We start from the raw sequence: 20,030 nt of genomic DNA, 5'->3' as shown, positions 1-20,030 counted from the left end.
GTCTCCTAAACAATAATTTGTCTTATTTTTGCTTGTTCTGTCATATTTTTCTTTTTGTTCTGTTTTCGTATCTTCCAAATTGTCTTTAACTTGTTCCATAGCTTTTTTCATTCGCGTCACCATTCTTGCTTATATTGGTCTAGGTAGTAATATATTCTATCGTTTTGTATTTCATCTAAACAAATTCTGGGATCTCTTAGATGTTGTAAAAAAATGGCATTTCTTCTAAGGAACGTGAAAAAGCCGTATTTACTGCAAAGAATACAAATGGTAAAGGTTCATCCCAATTTTCATTTACCTCTCTTGCATGTATCCCCAGCATGTAAGCTAATTCCCTATGTTTGCGTTCAACTTTTCCATTAGCTGCTGCCATATAAGACGATGTAAACCATCGTTTCACACCCAGATATTCTGTAATTTCGTCTAATAATTTGGCTCTAAAACATGGCCCATTGTCGCTAAATAAAACTCTAACAAAAAATTCCGTGTTCCAAAAATAGGCGATTTACCAAAATTTTCGCAAGGGTTTTTGTCTTTTCGTCTTTAATTGGAAAAGCGTATAAGTATGAGTCAAAATCGTCACCTAAGGCTAATACACACCTGTTTCCTTATTTAGAAACAGGTAAACTTCCTCCTGTTCCGCAAATTTCTCTAGGAATTAATTGTACTACCCCTGAAGGGGTGGAGAAGATATCTGATTCGGCCCTAGGGTTCTTTGGTGGCGACAATTGTTTGGCACATTCTTGGCAGCTTTGTATGAGAAGCTTTTACTTTTGAGTACATTTTTGGAAAATAAAAATATCCTTTTAGCCTCCCCATAGTTTTCGCTTCTCCCATCTGACAGCCAATCATTGCCAGTGCCATCTGTAAAATTTCTCCTTCCAGTGCTTTTGGAATTACTGGAATAATTTTTAAGTCATTTTTTCTATATTCTTGTGATGGTCTGTGATATCTTACCAAAAGATTTTTACTTTCATCAAGATCAAAATTATCTAAGTCCTTTAAAAAATGTTTAAAGTCTTCTGGCTTTTCTGTTCCTTATGAATAAAAGGGATTTCATCGCCAAACAAAAATCATCTTTATTTTGATGATTTGTAATATTTTCATTGGATAGTATTTGTAACCCTTCGAGTCCTCTCTGGACGGTTGTAATCAAATTTCCTTCCGTATCAGGATTTCGTGATAAATAGTCTGGTAAAATGTTTGTACGGCCCTTTATATATATTGGGGTATATGAATATGCTTGCAGACGTAGTATCCACAGTGTCAGTCACCGTGCTGAAGTATCCACCGTGCTGAAGTATTTTGCATCGTATGTAGCCAAATTAGGGATTTTTGGTCTACACGTAAAATGAATTTTTTTCCAAGTAAAAATTGTCGAAAATATTCTGTAAAAACGACAACTGCTAAGCATTCCCTTTCAACTGTCGAATATTTTCTCTCTGCCTCCATCAGTGACCTTCTGGCGTATTGGACTATTGATTCTACTCCTTCCGAATTTATTTTTAATGATATGGCTCCAATACCATACCCCGAAGCATCTGTTTGTAAACAGGAGTCTTGTGACAAATCTGGTAGTTTATGTATCGATGCCTGTAATAATTGTCTTTTTATTTCATTCAGCACCTTTATTGCGTCCAATTGACATTCGAAACTGCCTGTTTTCTTCAAAAGATTTGTCAAAGTTTGTGCAATTGTTGCATAATTTTTAATATATCGTCTGAAATAGCTCAACAAGCCACACACTGATCTGCAGCTTTTTTGATCTTTAGGAGGCTGTAAATTTTCTTTTACTGTAAATTTTTCTGGATTTGGTGAAAAAGTACCAGGGTTTATCAGGTGTCCAAGAAAAACTAGTTTTGGCACTACTATTTTTAACTTTTCTGGTTTTAATTTTAAGCCTGCTTTTTCAAATTTTTACAGTATTTTTCTAAGTCTGACCAAATGGTCTTCCAGGTTCTCATTAAACAAAATTACATCATCTAAATCAGCCAAGGTATCTTTTTTTCTTCCTGGTTCGTTATCTTTTAACACCAAATTCATTAGTCGAATAAAATAATTCGGACTAAATGATAAGACAAAAGGCATACGTTCAAATGTGAACGTTCTTCCATCGTCTAAGATTACTGTAGCTTTATGCTTTGTTTCTGCATCTAAAGCGATTTGCCAATATCCTGCTATTAAGTCAAAACTAGTGCAATATTTTGTACCTCCCAACGAATCTAAAATCGTATCAATTCTTGGTAGTTTCATGACGTCTTTTACTGTGACGGCATTTAGCGCTCTAAAATCTGTACATAAACTCCAGATGTTATCTTTTTTCTGACTATTACTAGTGGAAAACACCAATCGCGAACAATTTCTTTGATTATTCCCTGATCTTCCATTTCCTTTATTTGGCTTTCCAGCCATGGTTTTAAATGATAAGATGTTTTATTCGATAAATTTTTAATCGGAGGGCCCTCTGTTGATATTTTGTGCTTAATTAAGTGAGGTAATCCATAATCCGCTTTGTGTCTTGCGAATGTCCATCTGAAATCACGAAGAATATTTCGCACTCGGGTTTTTATGTTTTTCGGTAAATGTTTTAAATCAAATTGTTGCAAAAAATCCATTTTCGACTTCCCATACTTTTCTTATGGTTGTGGTTTTAATGAGGATAATTTTTCGTGGCTAGTGAAATTTACGCTTAATTCTGGACTGTTTAGAGATTTTATTTCTGAATTTGAAATCTTTTCCACTGATCCAAGTTCTATCTGGTTCAGTTTTACTTTATTTTTACTTAGTTTTGATAGTTTTATGTATGTTATACCATTTTCAGTTTTAATAACTTGATTTTCCACGAAAATCACGGGGTATTCTTTTAGGGTGTATCCTCCTATCACGGCGTCCATTGTTTTAACCTTTCCTTCTTTTGTATTTAATGTCATTAGAACTTGAGCTGTTGTTCCCCTTCTATTGTGATTTTTCCGCTTATTTTTAGGTTATAATTCGAATCGTCACTTTCCTTATCTGTTGTTACGCAAATTTGCCTATTAGTTTCATTTGCCTGGTTTATGGTTATTGTATCAGGTATGGGTTCCCATACAATCCCATATTTTCTGATGGCATCTACTCCTAGAATACAAGGAAATGGTAGCTGCTTACATATTATCACCGTTACTGTTATTTCTTTATCCCCTGTGCTAAATTTTAATGGACATTCCCCCAAAATTGTCAGCTTGTGTCCTGTTACTGATGTCAGAGTATTCTGGCATCTACTTACGCGATTTTTGACACTAGGAGGAAACCTCTTAAAAACTTCCTCTCGAATTAATGATTTAGATGCACCCGTATCTAGTAAACACGGTAAATTTTGAAAACACTCACTTTTAAAACAACGCCAAATAGGTAGACTATTATTATTTGGATTTGTATCGCAACATTCTAAACTATATAGGGGTCTTTGTAAGGAAACAGCTCTATCGACCCTTACAGGCTGGTTTCTCCGTTTAAATGCCCACTGTTTGGCCCAAAGTTTCTGGGGTTATCCCAGTTTTCTTCAGCTTTGCTACTTTGACCCTGGGTACTGATAACCATTTGCCTCCTAGGCCTAAATTCAGCAGTATTATTAGCTGTGTGCCGAGTATTATTTGTTCCCTGCCTTCCTAAATTTCCGCCCCCCTGCGTTCTAAACTGGTGGTTTGTCTTGTACGTCTGACCTTCTTTGGGTATTCTATGTCAGCAATCTGCCGCATAGTGATTTGGTTTGCCACAATAATAGCAGTTGAATCTTTTCCTATATTGCTTGGTAATTTGCCTTTCCTCATGGGGTCTGCCGAATCGAAAAGCGGTTCCTATAAGAAGAGTCAAAATTGGGACAGAGAAACCGATGTGGTCCGAATCCATCGAACTCCAGACGGCTAAACGACGAGCTAAAATCTGGCTAAACATTTGGATTGCTTGCGGAAGACCGTTACGCGGGACTGTATTCAAGCTGAAACGGAGTACAAAACGCAAATACAAAGCTGAGATGAAAAAGTACCGTATTATCGGGCAACAGTTCACTGAGAACAAGGAATCATGGCGAAGTCTAATTAGACCGGACGACCGTGCACCTAATACTTCCTTGACACTGCATGACTGGCACTCTTACTATACTTCGATATACGGAGACGAGAATCTTGCCATAACCAACCAGTATGAAAACAAAGTCATCAGCTGGCTTGCGCACTTCTCGGGACAGCGCTGTGTTGTTCCCATATCCCTGGAAAAGATCAAAATCGCGGTCAAAAAGGCACTTTCCAAAGGAAAAAATGGGACAAATGGCGACGGTCTCACAACAAAATAGCTCAAGCACTTACCTGAAAGTTTCTATTCCCACCTTCAGCTTATCTTCCAGATGTGCATCACCAGGGGTTATGTACCAAACAGTTTCCTGAAAAGAGTCACCACTTCTATCGCCAAGAAAGGAAAAGATCCCAATGACTGTAAATTTTACAGACCCATAACAGTCTCTTGCATCCTGAGCAAAGTGTTTGAGTATGTGATTTTCTCCGAAATGGATACTGGAGATTTCGGGGATAATCAACTTGGCTTCCAGAAAGGTCTCGGTTGTCCAGAGGCTCATCGCGTTCTTGCTAACGTACTTATGGACTCAGAGAGAAACAAGTCACCTCTCTATATGTGTACTATTGATATTTCAAAAGTGTTCGACAGCGTCAACCACATGCAAGCAATGAATGATCTACTGTTGAGTGGTGTAAGTGCGAGCATAGTGAAAATATTGAAATTCTGGTACGAAAATTTAATAGTTTCTGCCAAATGGAAAGATAGAACATCAGATCCCGCCAAAATCAAAAGAGGCGGGAGACAAGGGAGCATTCTTAGTCCTCTCATTTTTAAACATGCAATTTCCAAGATTCTGGACCACATCTTCCCTTCCCTTCTACTTCACGGTACCGACCTGTCTTACCTTGCATACGCTGACGACGTCCTTCTGCTCAGTAGATCGAAAGCTGACTTACAAGATAACCTGAAGCGACTCCACAGTGACGTTCTTTCTATCGGGCTCTCTGTCAATATAGAAAAGTGCGATTTTTTAACCTTCCAAGCACCTAAAAGTGAATCTGTGACCCTCGGCAATCATGCAGTCCCTGCAGTGTCTGAGCTACGATATCTTATCGGTAAAACCAGGCAATCCATCGTCAAGCAAACAACCACCGCCATTAAACGTGCTTACGGGTCTGTAGTGCCGAATCGCGGACGCTACTCCAGGAAATCTCTAGCCTCAATTTATCGTTCAATTTGCCAGCCACATGTAATCTACCTTGCCAGTGCATCCCATGTCCTGACAGTGACAGACTGTGAAAAAATCCGAAAGTGCTACTATAAGTATGTAAAATATTTATTGTATATATCCAAGTGATACCGGAATTCTCGACTGGAAAAATATGGACTTATGGAGCCATCCAAGCAATGGTCGACCATTCGGGACAATTCAGTGTTCAAAGTCAGATTGATGAGACGTTGTTTTTCACCTGCATTTGTTTGAGTTTCGTATCTTTATTTTTATTTTTTTTAAGTTGGTTTCCTTTTTCTTTTTTGTTGTGCTCCACTATAATCTTTTTGTAGATGGTGGGTAATTAAATTATTATTATTATTTCTGTATATTCTTGACCTGCCACCATTTTCTCTATAATATTCCTTGGGAGGAGGCGGTGGGTGTCCATATTACTTGGTAATCTAAGTCATTAAGGATCTAATACCATGGGATTGGTCGTCAAATGGGGAGGGGTCAGTCCACGGTGGGAGAGTTTGGCCTTCCTCGTGCCTTTTTGGTTCACGATTTGGCTCCTCAAAGCTCACCCGCTTCTGTCCTCTTTCATATTTCATAATTTCTTGGGTTCCTGTGCTATTTATTGACATCTGATCGAACTTTTTCATAGACTCATAAATTTTTCCCTCTGTTTCTACAAGGATTACAGCCCGCTCCGGATTTTCAGGTTTCCATTATAAATTTAGTAGTAATAATCTATTGGGTAAACCCTGGGTAAAAGTATGTAATTGTAATTTTTGCACTGTCTCATCATTTCAGCCTTTCTCTGATTTTAAGCATACAGATCTCTAATTTTGTCGGCATATTCCCTGATACTAGTTGAGGTATTGAATGTCACTACCTCTCTTCTGACCCTCTCGGAGATGCTTGTTTCTATGAATCTTGTTTTAAAAGATTCAAATAGAGTACTGATGTCCTTGGGCTCTTTTTCCTTAATTGCCTCAAAATGTTTAAGGGCGCTTCCCTTTAATCTGGCTTCAACGCATTGCTCTTTGACCTTATCCTCAAACGATTCAGTTAGTTCGTCGAAAAATTTCAATTTTTCGGTAAACTCATCCACATATGAAATTCCCGCGTATTCGGGTATAATTTTTGCGATTTCAAGTATCGTTGATAGGGAAGTCATTTTTTCCTCTGGTAAAGCCATTTTATTTGAATCTATTATTTTTATCTAGCCCTCTCGACCCAGTTTATCCGCAATGCCACCAGTTGTGGTAATGTGATTTTACTGGTATTTGGGTGGTGCAGTCGTAGATGCCTTTATTTCTCCCTTTATAGGGGAGATAAACTATGGCCCTAAGGTAATTAAACTTTGTTAGCGTGCCTTAGGCTAAGACCGGACTAATGAGGCGTACCAGCTGGGTATGTTCGAGGGGCTAAAGGTAGATTGTAGAGAAGTTGGCTATAATACAATACTTTTATTCAATTAACATACAATAATAACATATATATATTTTATACTGGGACTGGCTGTCCCAAGTAGACCACAAGCCTCGGAAAACTACAATAATATATAATAGGATACTTAGACACTTACAATTATCCGACAAGATTCCAAGGCATTTCTAAAAACAACGGACCAGAGGTCAGTCCGGCATAAAGTTAGTATCCGTCCGCCCCTTCCTATAAAATGTATCTTTTATATATTTTTATCAACCACATCTTCCTATACCCAACCGACGCAATTAGCTATGAAGTGGTGATTTCTCAATTTCCCGTTAAGCAGAAAACTTTGTAGGATATGCTCCTTATCTTCATAAAAAGTGGTATTTCGAAATTTTGTATTTGCGTCTTAATATATTTTTACTAAATTCCAAATTGACTTAATTAGAAGCTTTACCACACTTGCAAAGCATTCGTTGTCGAGTACCCTTTGCAAAATCCGAATTGGGTTTCACTCAGCAAATCATTAGCCTGTAGGAAACTATATAGACGTTTATGAACAACTTTTTCTAATAATTTCGAAAACAGTGGAAGGATTGAAATCGGTCTCCAACTCTCAATTTCCTTTTTAGCGCAACCTTTATGAAGTGGTATCACTTTCGCAACTTTTAGCTGGTCAGGGAAAATGCCCTTTTCAAGTGACAGGCTTATAATAAAAAGCAGACACGGCAGAATATAATGCATTATTGCCTTAAACGCTCGAAGAGATAAGCCGTCCACTCCCGCAGAATTTGATTTCAGAGATTTTATTATTTTAAGCAGTTCATCACTTGTACACGGATCAAAGGTTAATTCAAAACTCTCACCTCTATTATCACATATAATCTATTCTTGAACCTGTTGACATCTTTTTTTTACACTATTTTGCACTTTAATACCAATATTGGAGAAAAAATTACCAAATTCATTTGCAATTCCAGACTTATCATCAGAGGCGAACCCTTCAAGTTGTACTTCATTCCTTCCAAATTCAGCATTCCCATTGGTCACTTCATTTCTCAGTTTCTATGTTTCTCTCATATTTCCTTTACTATTCGAAAACTTTCTATCATAATATTCGACCACAGCTTAGTCACGCAATTTGTTCTCTAAATTGCGGTGTTTTTTTAAAAAATCATATGGACCATCACTTTTATCATCTAGATATCTTTGATAAAGCTCAATCCTTAGCTTTCTTTCTTCCAGTATTTCACTCGTTATCCATGCCTTACGGGGTTTCTGTTTCTTCACTTTTATTACCTTAATAGGACACGCGCTATCATAAATGGGTAAAATAACAGACATTAGATTATCAAGGGCTCTCGTAGGGGATTCTTCTTCAGAAAACACAGGGATCCCATCGATAATACTAATCCCCTCCACAAACTTTTGAAGATTCCCTTTTTTTATTAACCTTGTCTTTATTTTCTTTGTCTTTGATCTGCGCAACTGACACTTCATAACGCTCACCAATGGAAGATGGTCAGAACCATGAAAAGCCACAATATCAGCATAACAAAGCTTCAAATCGGCAGAACGAACGAAAATATTATCAATTAGTGTCGCATTCTGTCCAGTAATCCTCTTGGATGCACTCACAAGCGGGTATAGATCATTCGATATCAAAAAATTTAAAAAATCAACAATGTGATGAGACAAATCAAGCAGGTTAAAATGAAAATCACCCATAACAATATGACTAGCTCCAGCCGGTACCTTTGAAATCAGCTGATTCATACCCCCCATAAAATCCTCCAGGTGAGCACTGGGCGGCTTATACACCATACTAATTAAATTTTTTCTCCCATCAAATTCAATTTCAATTGAAATAACTTTAACCTTACCTTCAATCCATATACTAAGATCATCCCTTTCATTATAAAACAACCCATTCAAGCCTAAATACATTTCATGAAAAATAACCTACAAATAGAGCTATTAACTTTGAAGTGAAGAGGTTGCGCGAATTTAGCGTTATCGAGATGTCATCAATCGATAAATCAGGGTCTATGACCATATACTGTTACTGCCACGCCTAACGGTCGCATTGGACATTTTCACATTTATGGGATAATTGCCAAAAACTTTTTGCAAAGTGAGGGTCAGCAAGAGAATATACATCAGAAGGATCAGGTTGTTATTGAACATACATTCCCGTTCTGATGCTTCTTTTAGAGCCTTTTAGCAAACAGTTTTTGGCAACAATTGCCGAAAAATAATTGCCGAGATAATTATGATCTCAGGACTATAAAAATTTTAGGTAGGCCGCGGCCTGCTGCGACAGCGACAACATAGCACATCAAACAGAAAACTTTTGTTTTCCGTTAAATGTGTTTTGAATTTGATCGACGGCACTTTCAACTACTTAAAAGTTCTGGCAAAACATGAGTACCACATCCTTTTACTTATATAATGAATATCATTTATTACCAGCAATATATTCTTATGATACAATTTAACTTCGGTAAATCGCAAGTCTAAAGGAGGTGGCGTGGACAGTAACATCTGTGCGAGTGTTCGATAAGCTGCCATTTGCCAATGGCACATGGGAAGTGGCATCGATTCTCACATCCTCTTTTATAACATGCAATTGTGGCCCCTTCTATGTGACAGTGGTTACAAGCCTAGAAAAAAAAAGTGATGACTTTTTTTTCAACTTTGAATTAAAAGGACAATTGTATTGTTTCTATTTATAGGAGGACAAAACTATTTATTAATTTTTTACCCTTATCTTGGGATGATAGATTGAATAAACTAAATTATTAAATATAAATTAAAAATATATACCGTCGGGATTATTGCCCCTAGAGTTCAAATTGAGAATAGCCACTTTCCTGCTGTTGCATTCTAACGCTACTCCTCGCCTAGCTAGTCATGATGATTTCATTAAAGCTAATTCAAACTAAATCCAACGAATTACTGATATCACCATACTACTGATTGAGCAAGTGCATAGTCTTGTTTGTAGTTGATCAGGGATACTTTAGTAACGAATCAAAAATCAGTTTACTTTCAGCTGATCACGTACGTTCTTACATAGCGATGTGATTGGGTGATTAATTTGACAAACATTCCTCCTTTTCGCATACTCCTAAAGCAATTTACCCCAAATACAGACTCCCTCGCCAAGGATAATCTTCTGGTGACCCCCTCTTTTTGAATTGTATCATTATGTGCGAGGAGTTTTATTTTTCATGAATAATAAAAATGATAGACAATTTATTCCAGCCCTCTGTAAGAAATGAAATGTGCAAGGTGTAAAAGTAAAGGAGAAAAGCGAAAAGACTAACAATAAAAACACTCACAAGGATATTACAAAATTCAACTGCTTAAACTACGCAATTAAGTACAAAGATCACAATTATTTCGTGACACTTGCGAAATCTATTTGTCGACTGGTCCATTTTCAAAGAGATGCAAAAAACTCCGTATCGACTCGTAGTCTCTTAGTATATCGAAATCTAGTCCAAATTGGCACTTGATGAAAATACTTGCAGAAACAGAAAAAGGACGATCTGTAACTGTACAGCTCAGTAACTGATCAGTAACTGTAAATTAGAATGGGTTATAAAGTTCCAAAGCGGGGCAAAGGAACTTCGTTGGAGGGTGTAAAAAGGGAGGCTTTGAATAGATTGGGATGGGGGAGGAAAGTGCGTAGCTGTGTTGGCCTCAGGTGGCTAGGTGCTGCTGTGAGTTGTTAGTAGTAGTGGTGGTAAAGCGGGGCAAGGAAACCAATATGTGGGGTAAAGAGAGCATTGTAGAGGCTACACAGGGTCATCTTCTGAAACTAGACTTTTATGCATGATCAGTGAGCCCATAAGGTTTTCTCGGCTTTTCTTTCAGTACTGGGGTTGCAAGTGATTTAGTGATTGTAGTAGTTGAGCCAAACGGAAGACCTGCGAATTTTAACCAAGGAGATTTAAAAAGGATTGTGGGGCTAACACTGTTAGTTTGGTTAAAGGACTGAAAGAGACCAGAAGTTATCATGGAAGCGAATTGATGGCTAATCTCATTGGGGCCACATCTAACCATGATAACAGATTTTTCAAGTTCAAACAGCTTAGAAATATCAATTTCGCACACATACACACTCCTTTTCAACTTCTGTTGACGATCTAAAATAGGCAAAATGTAGTTTGTTCATTCCATGTACCCAAATCTTCGAGAGAATCGAACTGAGACCCATAGTGACATTAATTATTTTTAGTAACAATTGATTTTTCATCAATTAACTAAATAATCTACTTTAGTGAGATGAATTAAAGAATTAATTTTGTGTTTAATACGAATGTGCTATTTAGGAATATTATTCAATAATAAACGTTAGAATAATTTAATAATTACCTTTTTCTACTTGAAGGTCACGGTCAATTAAAATCAGAACTGGGATGTTTGATTTCGTATTCTGAAATTATGCTAGTATTCATAGTAGATATTTAGTATAGACAGATATTTTATGAGTCTACGTTGTTCTATAGTCTAGGTCTAGGCTTGTTTTTCATACCTTTCCAATATTTGTAATTTTTGAAGTATGCATAATGTCAACGCACATCCACCTGACAAAAAAATTAAAAGAGATTTCTTTTTTTTCAAAATACGCCAAAATAAACAAATAAAGTTATGTTTCTTTGAGTTACATAGCTCTATATAACAATATTTTTCCTACAAATATTTTATACTACCATATCTATGAATTCATGCATGACAACAACAGAAGCCATTCCCAAGCCAAGCCTAATTTCGGCTAAGACCACTTCTGGACTACAGTACTATATCTAAACTTTGGTCCTATGTACTGATCAAACAATTAAGAGGCATTTTTTTCTTTCTTTTTTTGCCAAAATGCGTAAGAAAAACAGGGATCTGGAAGGGACAGTTGCCCCCCTGCCCAATAGCAAAATACGCACATGAAATAAATTCATGTTTTACGAATAAAGACAGGAATTAAATTAATACGAACTGTTGTTTATGAAAAAGTTTATTTTTCAGAAGTTTTTAAAAGAATAGGCCAAACAGAATGGGTAACATGTAAGTTACTCATACTGTTTGCAGGGGCGTAAATTGCTATGGGGCAGGGGGGGGGGCAGTTGCCCCCCCAGACCTCGTTTTGCCCCCCCCCCAGACCTGATTTTGCCCCCCCCCCCCAGATTTTTTTAAATTATACCCTTATTTATCCTTCATCCGAACAAAAAATACAAATTTTATCGAATACAAAATCTTATACGAAATGACGCGTAACCCGGAGCCTCGTGTTTTCTCCAGCATTGTCAAGTAAAGATAGTATTGAATGAATTCATTTGTTGAATAAGAGTGTGCGATGAGTCAGAGAAAAATAATCGATATTTTTAAACCTAGTCAACCGGCTAAAAAAGCTAAGTTGGTGGATAGTGTAGCAGCAACCGAGGCAGCAACAGAAGCTGGCCCAAGTCAGGTGTGTAATTTTGCCATTTATGGTTTGACTAATATAAACTTATAGCCTTTACTTCATGCAAGAAATTCCATTCGAACTAAAGTTTAGCCTACAGAAGTAAGATCTTAATTTCACGCTACAACTTTGGATTAATGTATAAATCGCAAATTTTGTGGGGAAAATCATATAACCGAGCATATAACAAACAATTATAGATATAGAGGTGTCATTAAAGGAGGGGGGGACAGGCTAGGACTTCAGAGATGACTACAGGGACTACAGTCTGATTTATCAGGCATAATTTATGGCAACGAGTTTTGGAAGGGCTTAAGAGAATGAAAGAGCATTAAATGCTTTCCTAAGGCCCAGCCATTTTTGCTAGGCGGCCGCTCACCATTATTTATACCTCTTGTTATATTCTCACCCTTGAAACTGGGTATGGCACAAAAAGGGAATGAAAGAGAGCTAAAATACATTTGAATTGACAGATTTAGTATAAATAAAAATTGCTGCTTCGTGACAAAATTCTACTTTTTAAAGTTAAGTCGGCTGTTATTGCGAGGCATTCGCTTCACGTCAGCGTGCTTTATCCAAAACAAAATTTACGACTTGCCCTCCTAGATTTTGCTGATAAGCTAGATAAGTACGAGAATTTTGTTGTATAGAGTTGCTAAGTTTCTTATTCGGATTATGTTATCGTTTAATCTAGGAAATTCTACTCGTAGTTAAACTGACAAAAAACGATATAAACCTTTTAAATTTCAGTTTACTAGCTTAGACTATTTTACCGAATTCTAAAAACTGAGAATTTGAGCATTTGGAGGCGCTTAACCATGCAAAAGATGCTAGAGCGTATTAGATGATCAGGCGAAAGATATTTGTATGCTATCGTCAATTTTGGCGGAAATAAAGCTATTATTATAAATGAGAGAAAAAGCACCCTATTTAATAGATCATCCCGTTATTAATCATGAAATAACAAAAACGAAAACTATTAAGGGCAAAATGCCAATGCGTAACACTAAACGGTAGCAGAAAAGCTAATTAGAAGCTAGGAGTAGGCGCGTCACTATCACTTTTTTTGGGGGGGGCGAGCACGACGAAAGTTTTCCAACAAAACCAAAACTGTACCGACGTAAAAAAGGTTTAGAGTGGCGAAAGTTTCTGTATAAATGGAAGTAAATGGCTTGAAAACAGTATTTTTTGCTGCGGAGCGTTGGAAATTCTAGAAATATTTCACTAAGAAAGTCTATTATTCCTTATGTCTCCTAGACACCTATTTGAGGGAACAACTCTTTCAGAGCTATTGGCCTCTGAATAAAGTTAAAACGTTTAAAAGCGAAAGCACTGGATTTTTTTTCTAGGGTGGAAGTGTAGCCGATGCATCGGATACGATATTGAGGGGCAATCTTGACATCTCCCACCATAAGAGGGAGGCACCCAACCAACCAAAGCTAGCCGTATACCCCAAAACAAACGGTCGTCGTTTTTCTGGAAAAGTCTATGAGAAAAAACCATGGGTAGAATATTCTATTAAAGAAGACGCCATTTGCTGTCGGCACTTTTCCTTAACAAGAAATCATGGAAGTACTTCTGATAATGTAGTGTTTGTCGACACAGGAATGAATAACTGGAAAAAGCTATTCGAAAGGATTGAAAAACACGAGGCTTCAGAAAGCTCATAACGAAGCAAATCGTAGCTGGACCAAATATAAAGTAATTGAGTGTGGCACATCTGAGTCAATAGCTGCAACTCTCTATTCAAATCGGAAGGAAGCCATAGCGGAAAATTGCCTGCATATAGTCACACTTGCGAAAGTGGCTTGTGGCCTATCATGCCAAGGGCTCCCATTTCAACGTCATGATGAACATGACGACTCACACAATCGAGGTAATTTTATAGAAATACTAGAAATGATGACAGAGGGAAACCCGGATCTTCAGCAAAAACTAAAACGTCGGTATGGAAGCTATTTGAGTCCCGACTACCGAAATAGTCTTATAAGCATACTGGCTGACTTCTTGCGAGAACAAACAAGATGCTCTATTAAGAAATATTGGGCAATATGCGCAGATGAAACGGAAGATCTGTCGAAAAAAGAGCAGCTTGGTTTAATTATTCGGTTTATTGATAGCAATGCTATCATCCACGAGGAGACATTCGGAAGTAAACATCTTGAACAATTAGATGCAGCATCCCTTGCTAATGCAATCAAGGATTTTGTTGAAAAGCACGAACTGGATTGGAGCACCTGTGTGGCTCAATGCTATGATGGTGCGAGCGTCATGAGCGGCGCATGTAATGGTGTTCAGGCTATTCTTAAAGGATTTGCACCACAAGCTAGGTATATTCATTGTCACGCCCATCACCTAAATCTTGTGCTTGTGCAGTCAATAGCTTCTTGTCCGGAGGTTAGAAACTTCTTTTTTTGCATTCAGGCATTATATGTCTCTCAGCCGAAGTGCACCACGTCACGAACTTTTCCTTCGAACCCAACAAGAACGCGGAGAAAAGAAGATTGAGCTCGAACGGCTAGCCGACACTAGATGGTGCTATTGGTTTTCATCAATTCAGAAGATCCGGATAAGTTTAGGTGCTATTCTCGAAACACTAAGGGTTATTTCGGATGAAGCCAATTCAACAGAGGACCGTTCTGAAGCTTCTGGGTTGCTGGCAACAATTGATGCCAAATTCTTGCTCATTCTTGAAATAATGAGCAGTATCCTTGGTCCGATAGATATTGCATCCCGACAACTCCAGTCCAAAGGCCTCTTTCTTTCAGGCGTAAATTCTCTGCTTCAAGCAGTTCAACAACAGGTTCTAGAGCTCCGATCTGAAAAGCGTAGTTTTAATATGGTCGAAGTAACGAAGAGCTTATGCGAGCAGCTCTCAATTCAAATACAACAGCCTAGGCGCTCCATTGCTATAAGCAGACGCCTTTTTGATTTTTATGTTGAACCCACTGTTGGTGCCAGAGCAAGAAATCGAACAGAAGAGGATCGTGACATTTTTCAAACTTATAGGTCGGACATTTTATACTTCATAGTCGACCGAGTAACTTCGGAGCTGAGACAAAGGTTTGGTGAAAACTCCTCAGTAATCCAAGGCTTAGAAGCGTTTGAGCCAAATTCACCGAAGTTCCTGGATGCACGTCTAATACAAGACTTTGTACGTGACTTTCCTACGTTATTAGTAAACGAGTTGAAGTTTGAGTCAGAGATAGCCTTGGCAAAATCTTATTTACAAAGGATGAAACCAGAATGCCCATCAAAAGCTCTTGCCTACCTCTACATGAACAAAGACGCCTTTGCCGTCATCTCGGAAGCTTTCGAAATTGCTTTGACGCTCCCCGTTTCAACTGCCTCTAACGAGATATTTTTTTCAACGCTTAAGAGGGTTAAGACATATCTCAGAACAACCATGACTGATGAGCGACTTAGCGATTTGTTACTTATAGCAACCCAGCCGGAAAAAGCGAAAAAGATAGATAATAACATTGCCTTAAACAAATGTGCGTTCCTGAAGCAACTACGCTTCCCATTAGAATAGTGGCTTTCTTTGGACCCTTCAGTCGTGATTCAAACAAATTTATTATTTATTTGTTCAAGTGTGTGTATTTACTTGAATTTTTATATATCGATGTGTTTTCTAAAGTTTGTTATCCAAAGAATTTTAAGTTCGCTACCGCTTAATTTGGCTTGATTTCCCCCTCCATTGAATTTTTGCTAATTCAACCCACTTGAGGCTGCCTTTTGAGACATGGAATTTGCCCCTCCCCAGGTTCTTTTTCATTTCCACCACTGCGGTACGCGCCAGAAAACCCTGTTCTAGGCCTTCCCTCAATTCAATTCTTAACAAAACAAAATGACATTTCCTAATTCTAAATTTTCTTTTTTGGCTTAGACCCTTCACAGCATAATATTTGTTTTTAAGTAATTTGCTTCCCTAAAAAGGAGTCCAAGAGGTCCAATATAAGGGATAATACAGTTTTTAATAATATTTCAAAAATATCCGCTACTTAGCGGCAGGAAATGCTCTTTCCAAGCAATTCACTCGCTCTGAATTAGAAACTTTCACCAATTCAAACTTTTTTCTTTTTTTTACTTTTTTTTTTAACAGAATATAATCAGCATAGTTTTGTACTTTCCTCACAAAGTTAAAGTGAAAATTTGCAAATTTTCTTCCGTGAGGTGGCAAAATTCTTTGAAGTTTGCCCCCCCCCCCCCAGAATTTTTCTGAATTTACGCCACTGACTGTTTGGACAACGGTTGGAAGATACGGGGACTTTTTCGCAGTTGCTTCTTCTTTACGTATCATTTGAGGGTTTTTGCATGAATTAAATTTGGCATGATACCCTATATTCAAGACGATACATACAGAATTTTGTAGTTCTCGGATAACAAGTTCAATTCCAACAATCTTTCCAGCTAGCATATAGATATTTGGAGCCCAGTAGAGGCATCTTTCATGAAACCAGGTTTCTAACTCATCCCCGTGTATAGACTCGCCATCTGCAAGTCTTCTCTGGAAACAAACAGAAAAATATCAGTAAAATTTGGGCTGCGACAAAAATAGCATGTACAGTAGAAGGAGAAGATTATGATCGAATAAGGATCAGAAAAACTTATATAATTGCACACACTCATATAAATACATGTCTATATATATATATATATATATAATATATACATAATATATACATTATTATAAATATATGAAAATATATTTTTATATATTACTTATATTTTTATATATTACGCATAAACTTCAGAGGGGCACATTTGATTGGAAATTGAAAGTTCTAGTTCCCTTTTTAAGAGTCAAAAGTAACATGAGGCAACAACCCTCCCCCACGTCCTCTTTTCCTCAAATGCATCCGATCGCAATTTTGCGATAGCCATCATATTCAAATATGATGTACCTCCGGGGTTGACAAAACCCCCCAGAGCCTGGAGGTAAGGGTCGTAAGTTATGCCCCAGGAACATATGAAGATGTAATAGAAGGGGTGGGTCGTATAAGTTTTTGAGGAGGCTCATTTGATTGAAAATTGAAAGTTCTAGTTCCCTTTTAAGACTCAAAAGTGATCACAGGGCAACTAGCCCTCCTCCCCGCCCTCTTTTCATCTAATACATCTGATCAAAATTTTGAGATAGCCATCTTCTTCAAATAATTTCGGAGACCACACTGCCTTTCCATGGCGATAAATAAAAGTTCAAATAGGGATAAAATCCTTTTAATAGACAGTGATGATGATAACAGTGATAGAAATTCACAAAAATACCGCAGCTTACATTTCAAGACTTTAAATCACATTATTAAGGATAAAAGTCGAAAACGAGCTTTAATAGTGAGAGATAAACTTTCCATGGAAAATCTCATATCAAAAAGGGTTATTGTAAGTGACTTCTGTTTTATTCAACAAACAGGAAAAAATCACTTCAATCATGACTTTTGCCTTTCAAGAGAAGGGTTGCTAAAAAAGTTTTCAAAATTATCAACTAATAATGCAGTAATAACTTCGTCAATTGTTATACCAGGTGTGGTTAATTTTTAATGACGAACTTAAACAATATAAGAACAATTGGTGGTTGAAAAAGGTCCGAAATTTTGTTTTAAACCAGATAAAGTCTCCGTAGAAGACATTATCTCTTCCATAAAAACATATTTGCATAAAAACGCAAACCTAATAAAAGATGTTAGCTTAGTAAGAGCTTCTACCGTGAAAACCCTTTCTAATTTTGTATTGAAACCGGAATTTCCTAGTACGACCATCAAAGACATAAAAAATCTAAAAACATGAAAAATGATGGGTCAATTACCATTACAATAGCAGATTAGAATAACACTTTAGTTGTCATGAATATTGAGGATTACGAATCAAAATCAATAAGGTTACTACAAGATGCAAACACACAAAAAAAGCTATCGCATAATTCAATTGATTCTTTTACAAATAAGTTTAAGAACGAATTAAAGTGTTTAAAGGAAAAAGGAAAAATTACACCTCAACTTTATTAGAAATGCCTTCCACACAGTTCCTTGTGCCCTAAATTATATTGACTTCCCAAAATTCATAAGCCTAACCTACCATTGCGACCAATTTTATCAAGTACAAGGCCATCAACAAGTGTTTTGAGCAAGTAGTTAGCGTCAATCTGTAAACCCCTTTTGTATACATAAATTAGATATATTAAGAATTCTCAGAATTTGGTTTAAAACCTGAAAAAAGTAGAAATTTCTTCAATTTCCTTGCTTTCAAGCTTCGACATTATATCAATGTGCACAAATATTGATGTAGAAGTAGCCAAAACTCTTCTAGAAAGGAAGGTGTTAAGAAATTTGGACTTGATTAATGGCAAAACAGATTTTAAAGTTTCTGTAATTATGTATTTAGTAAGGTTTTGTAATAACTTTTCTTATTTTTTTTTTCAATTGGGAATAGAACTTCTCGAACAAATAAATAGTTTGCCGGTTGGGGTCCCTTTATCTCCTTTATTAGCTAATATTTTTGTGGAGAATATTGAAACAATTGCGTTAGGTTAATATTTTTTAAAACATATTTTTTGGGGCCGGTATATGGATGACATAATTTAAGTATGGGACTATGGGGAGGAGGAATTAAAAGGATTTTTGGAACATCTTAATTGTTTGGGGGGGGGGGGATTTAAAGTTTACTGTTAAATTGAAAGAGAATGGGAAACTTCCTTTTCCCAAAAATTGAAAATAGTCTGGATTTTAAAATTCACAGAAAGCCGACAAATAACAATAGATTTTCATCTTATAGTTCCGGTCACGCTCACCAAGTAAAAATTGGCTTGATCATTTCTTTAACTGACAGGATCTTTAGTATTTTCTTTTCAACATTTTTTGAGGAGTTGTCTTTTCTAAGAAAAATACTAATAAGTAACATGTATCCAGAGTGGTTAATTAACCAGCCTTTTCCAAAAAGAAGAAAAAGGTTTCTAGAGATTTCTAAGGAAGTCTTGGAAACAACTAGGGAGAAGGATGTTTTCTGCTCCTTACCATATGTACCCGGGCTAAGTGAAAAACTTAAAAGAATTTTAAAGAGTAATGGTCTAAAGATAGCTTTAAAGAGTAATAATACTTTGGGTAGTTTTCTAAATTCTGGGAAGGATTTAACTTTATTGGGGTAACAAAGTTGGATCTAACTTAATTGGGGTATCAGATCCCATGTACTTGCGGAAGCTCATATGTGGGACGTACTAACCAGAATTTGAAAATGAAATTGTTACAGCATAAAGTTTTTATTTCTTCAGCTTTAAAGCAAGATTCTAAGTCTGAAGATTTTACTTCAGCCCTTTCAGAACATATTTTCAATTTTCCAGACCATTTTATTTTGTTCGATAATGTCTCTTTGATTTCTAGGGATCAGGGTTTAAAGCAAAATTTTCGTGAAACTCTTGAAATAAAGAAAATCTTATTCAAGAATATTGCTTTGAATCGTGACACAGGTGAATTTGGGCTAAATTCTATCTACGATAATTTATCAAAATCTGACAGAGTAAACTTCGATTAACCCAATGTAGTTCACCTCTGTCCAATTGTTATATCATTGAATGCTAATGAACCGAATCCAAGAAGGTCAAAGAGGCTAGATTCCGCTTTTGCTTTGAAAGGAATTAGAGAATTTAACAATATGTAGTTTTATTTTATTTTGTATATAAACTACAAGGCCGTATCCAGAGGGGGGGGGTTACCCGGTTGGACCCCCCCCCCCCCAAATTTTTGGACGAGTCGAAAATTAGTCTAAAAAATACATGTAAGGACAAAACCTTACCAGAAAAAAAATATGCTCCCACACTAAATTCTATTGTATTTTGTGGGTAAACGATTCTGATCAGCTTACGCAATTAGGTAA

The 20,030-nt window shown here is 36.8% G+C and overlaps 1 protein-coding gene across 5 annotated transcripts in view; it reads right to left on the bottom strand.

The window, feature by feature from the left end:
- Positions 1-3,982: 3,982 nt before the first annotated feature.
- The window catches only part of LOC148947329 (uncharacterized), a 58,617-nt gene continuing 42,569 nt past the window's right edge, over positions 3,983-20,030 (bottom strand). For 4 of the 5 annotated variants that reach the window (XM_089097016.1, XM_089097019.1, XM_089097020.1 and 1 more), the window contains exons 4-5: positions 16,528-16,674; positions 9,131-9,363 (exon numbers count right to left, since the gene is read on the bottom strand). In XM_089097016.1, coding sequence (XP_088953142.1) covers positions 9,217-9,363; positions 16,528-16,674 — 294 coding nt within the window. In that variant the 3' untranslated portion in view covers positions 9,131-9,216. Of the gene's footprint in view, positions 4,247-9,130; positions 9,364-16,527; positions 16,675-20,030 lie in introns of those variants that run through there. The other variant, XM_089097017.1, reaches the window with a different exon arrangement.

This window comes from Artemia sp. Qi Xiang Cuo, chromosome 11 (genome assembly GCF_049724085.1).
Source record: "Artemia sp. Qi Xiang Cuo chromosome 11, ASM4972408v1, whole genome shotgun sequence".
In the NCBI taxonomy this organism is placed as follows: Eukaryota; Metazoa; Arthropoda; class Branchiopoda; order Anostraca; family Artemiidae; genus Artemia; species Artemia sp. Qi Xiang Cuo.
This window is presented reverse-complemented; position numbering and strand designations above follow the sequence as displayed.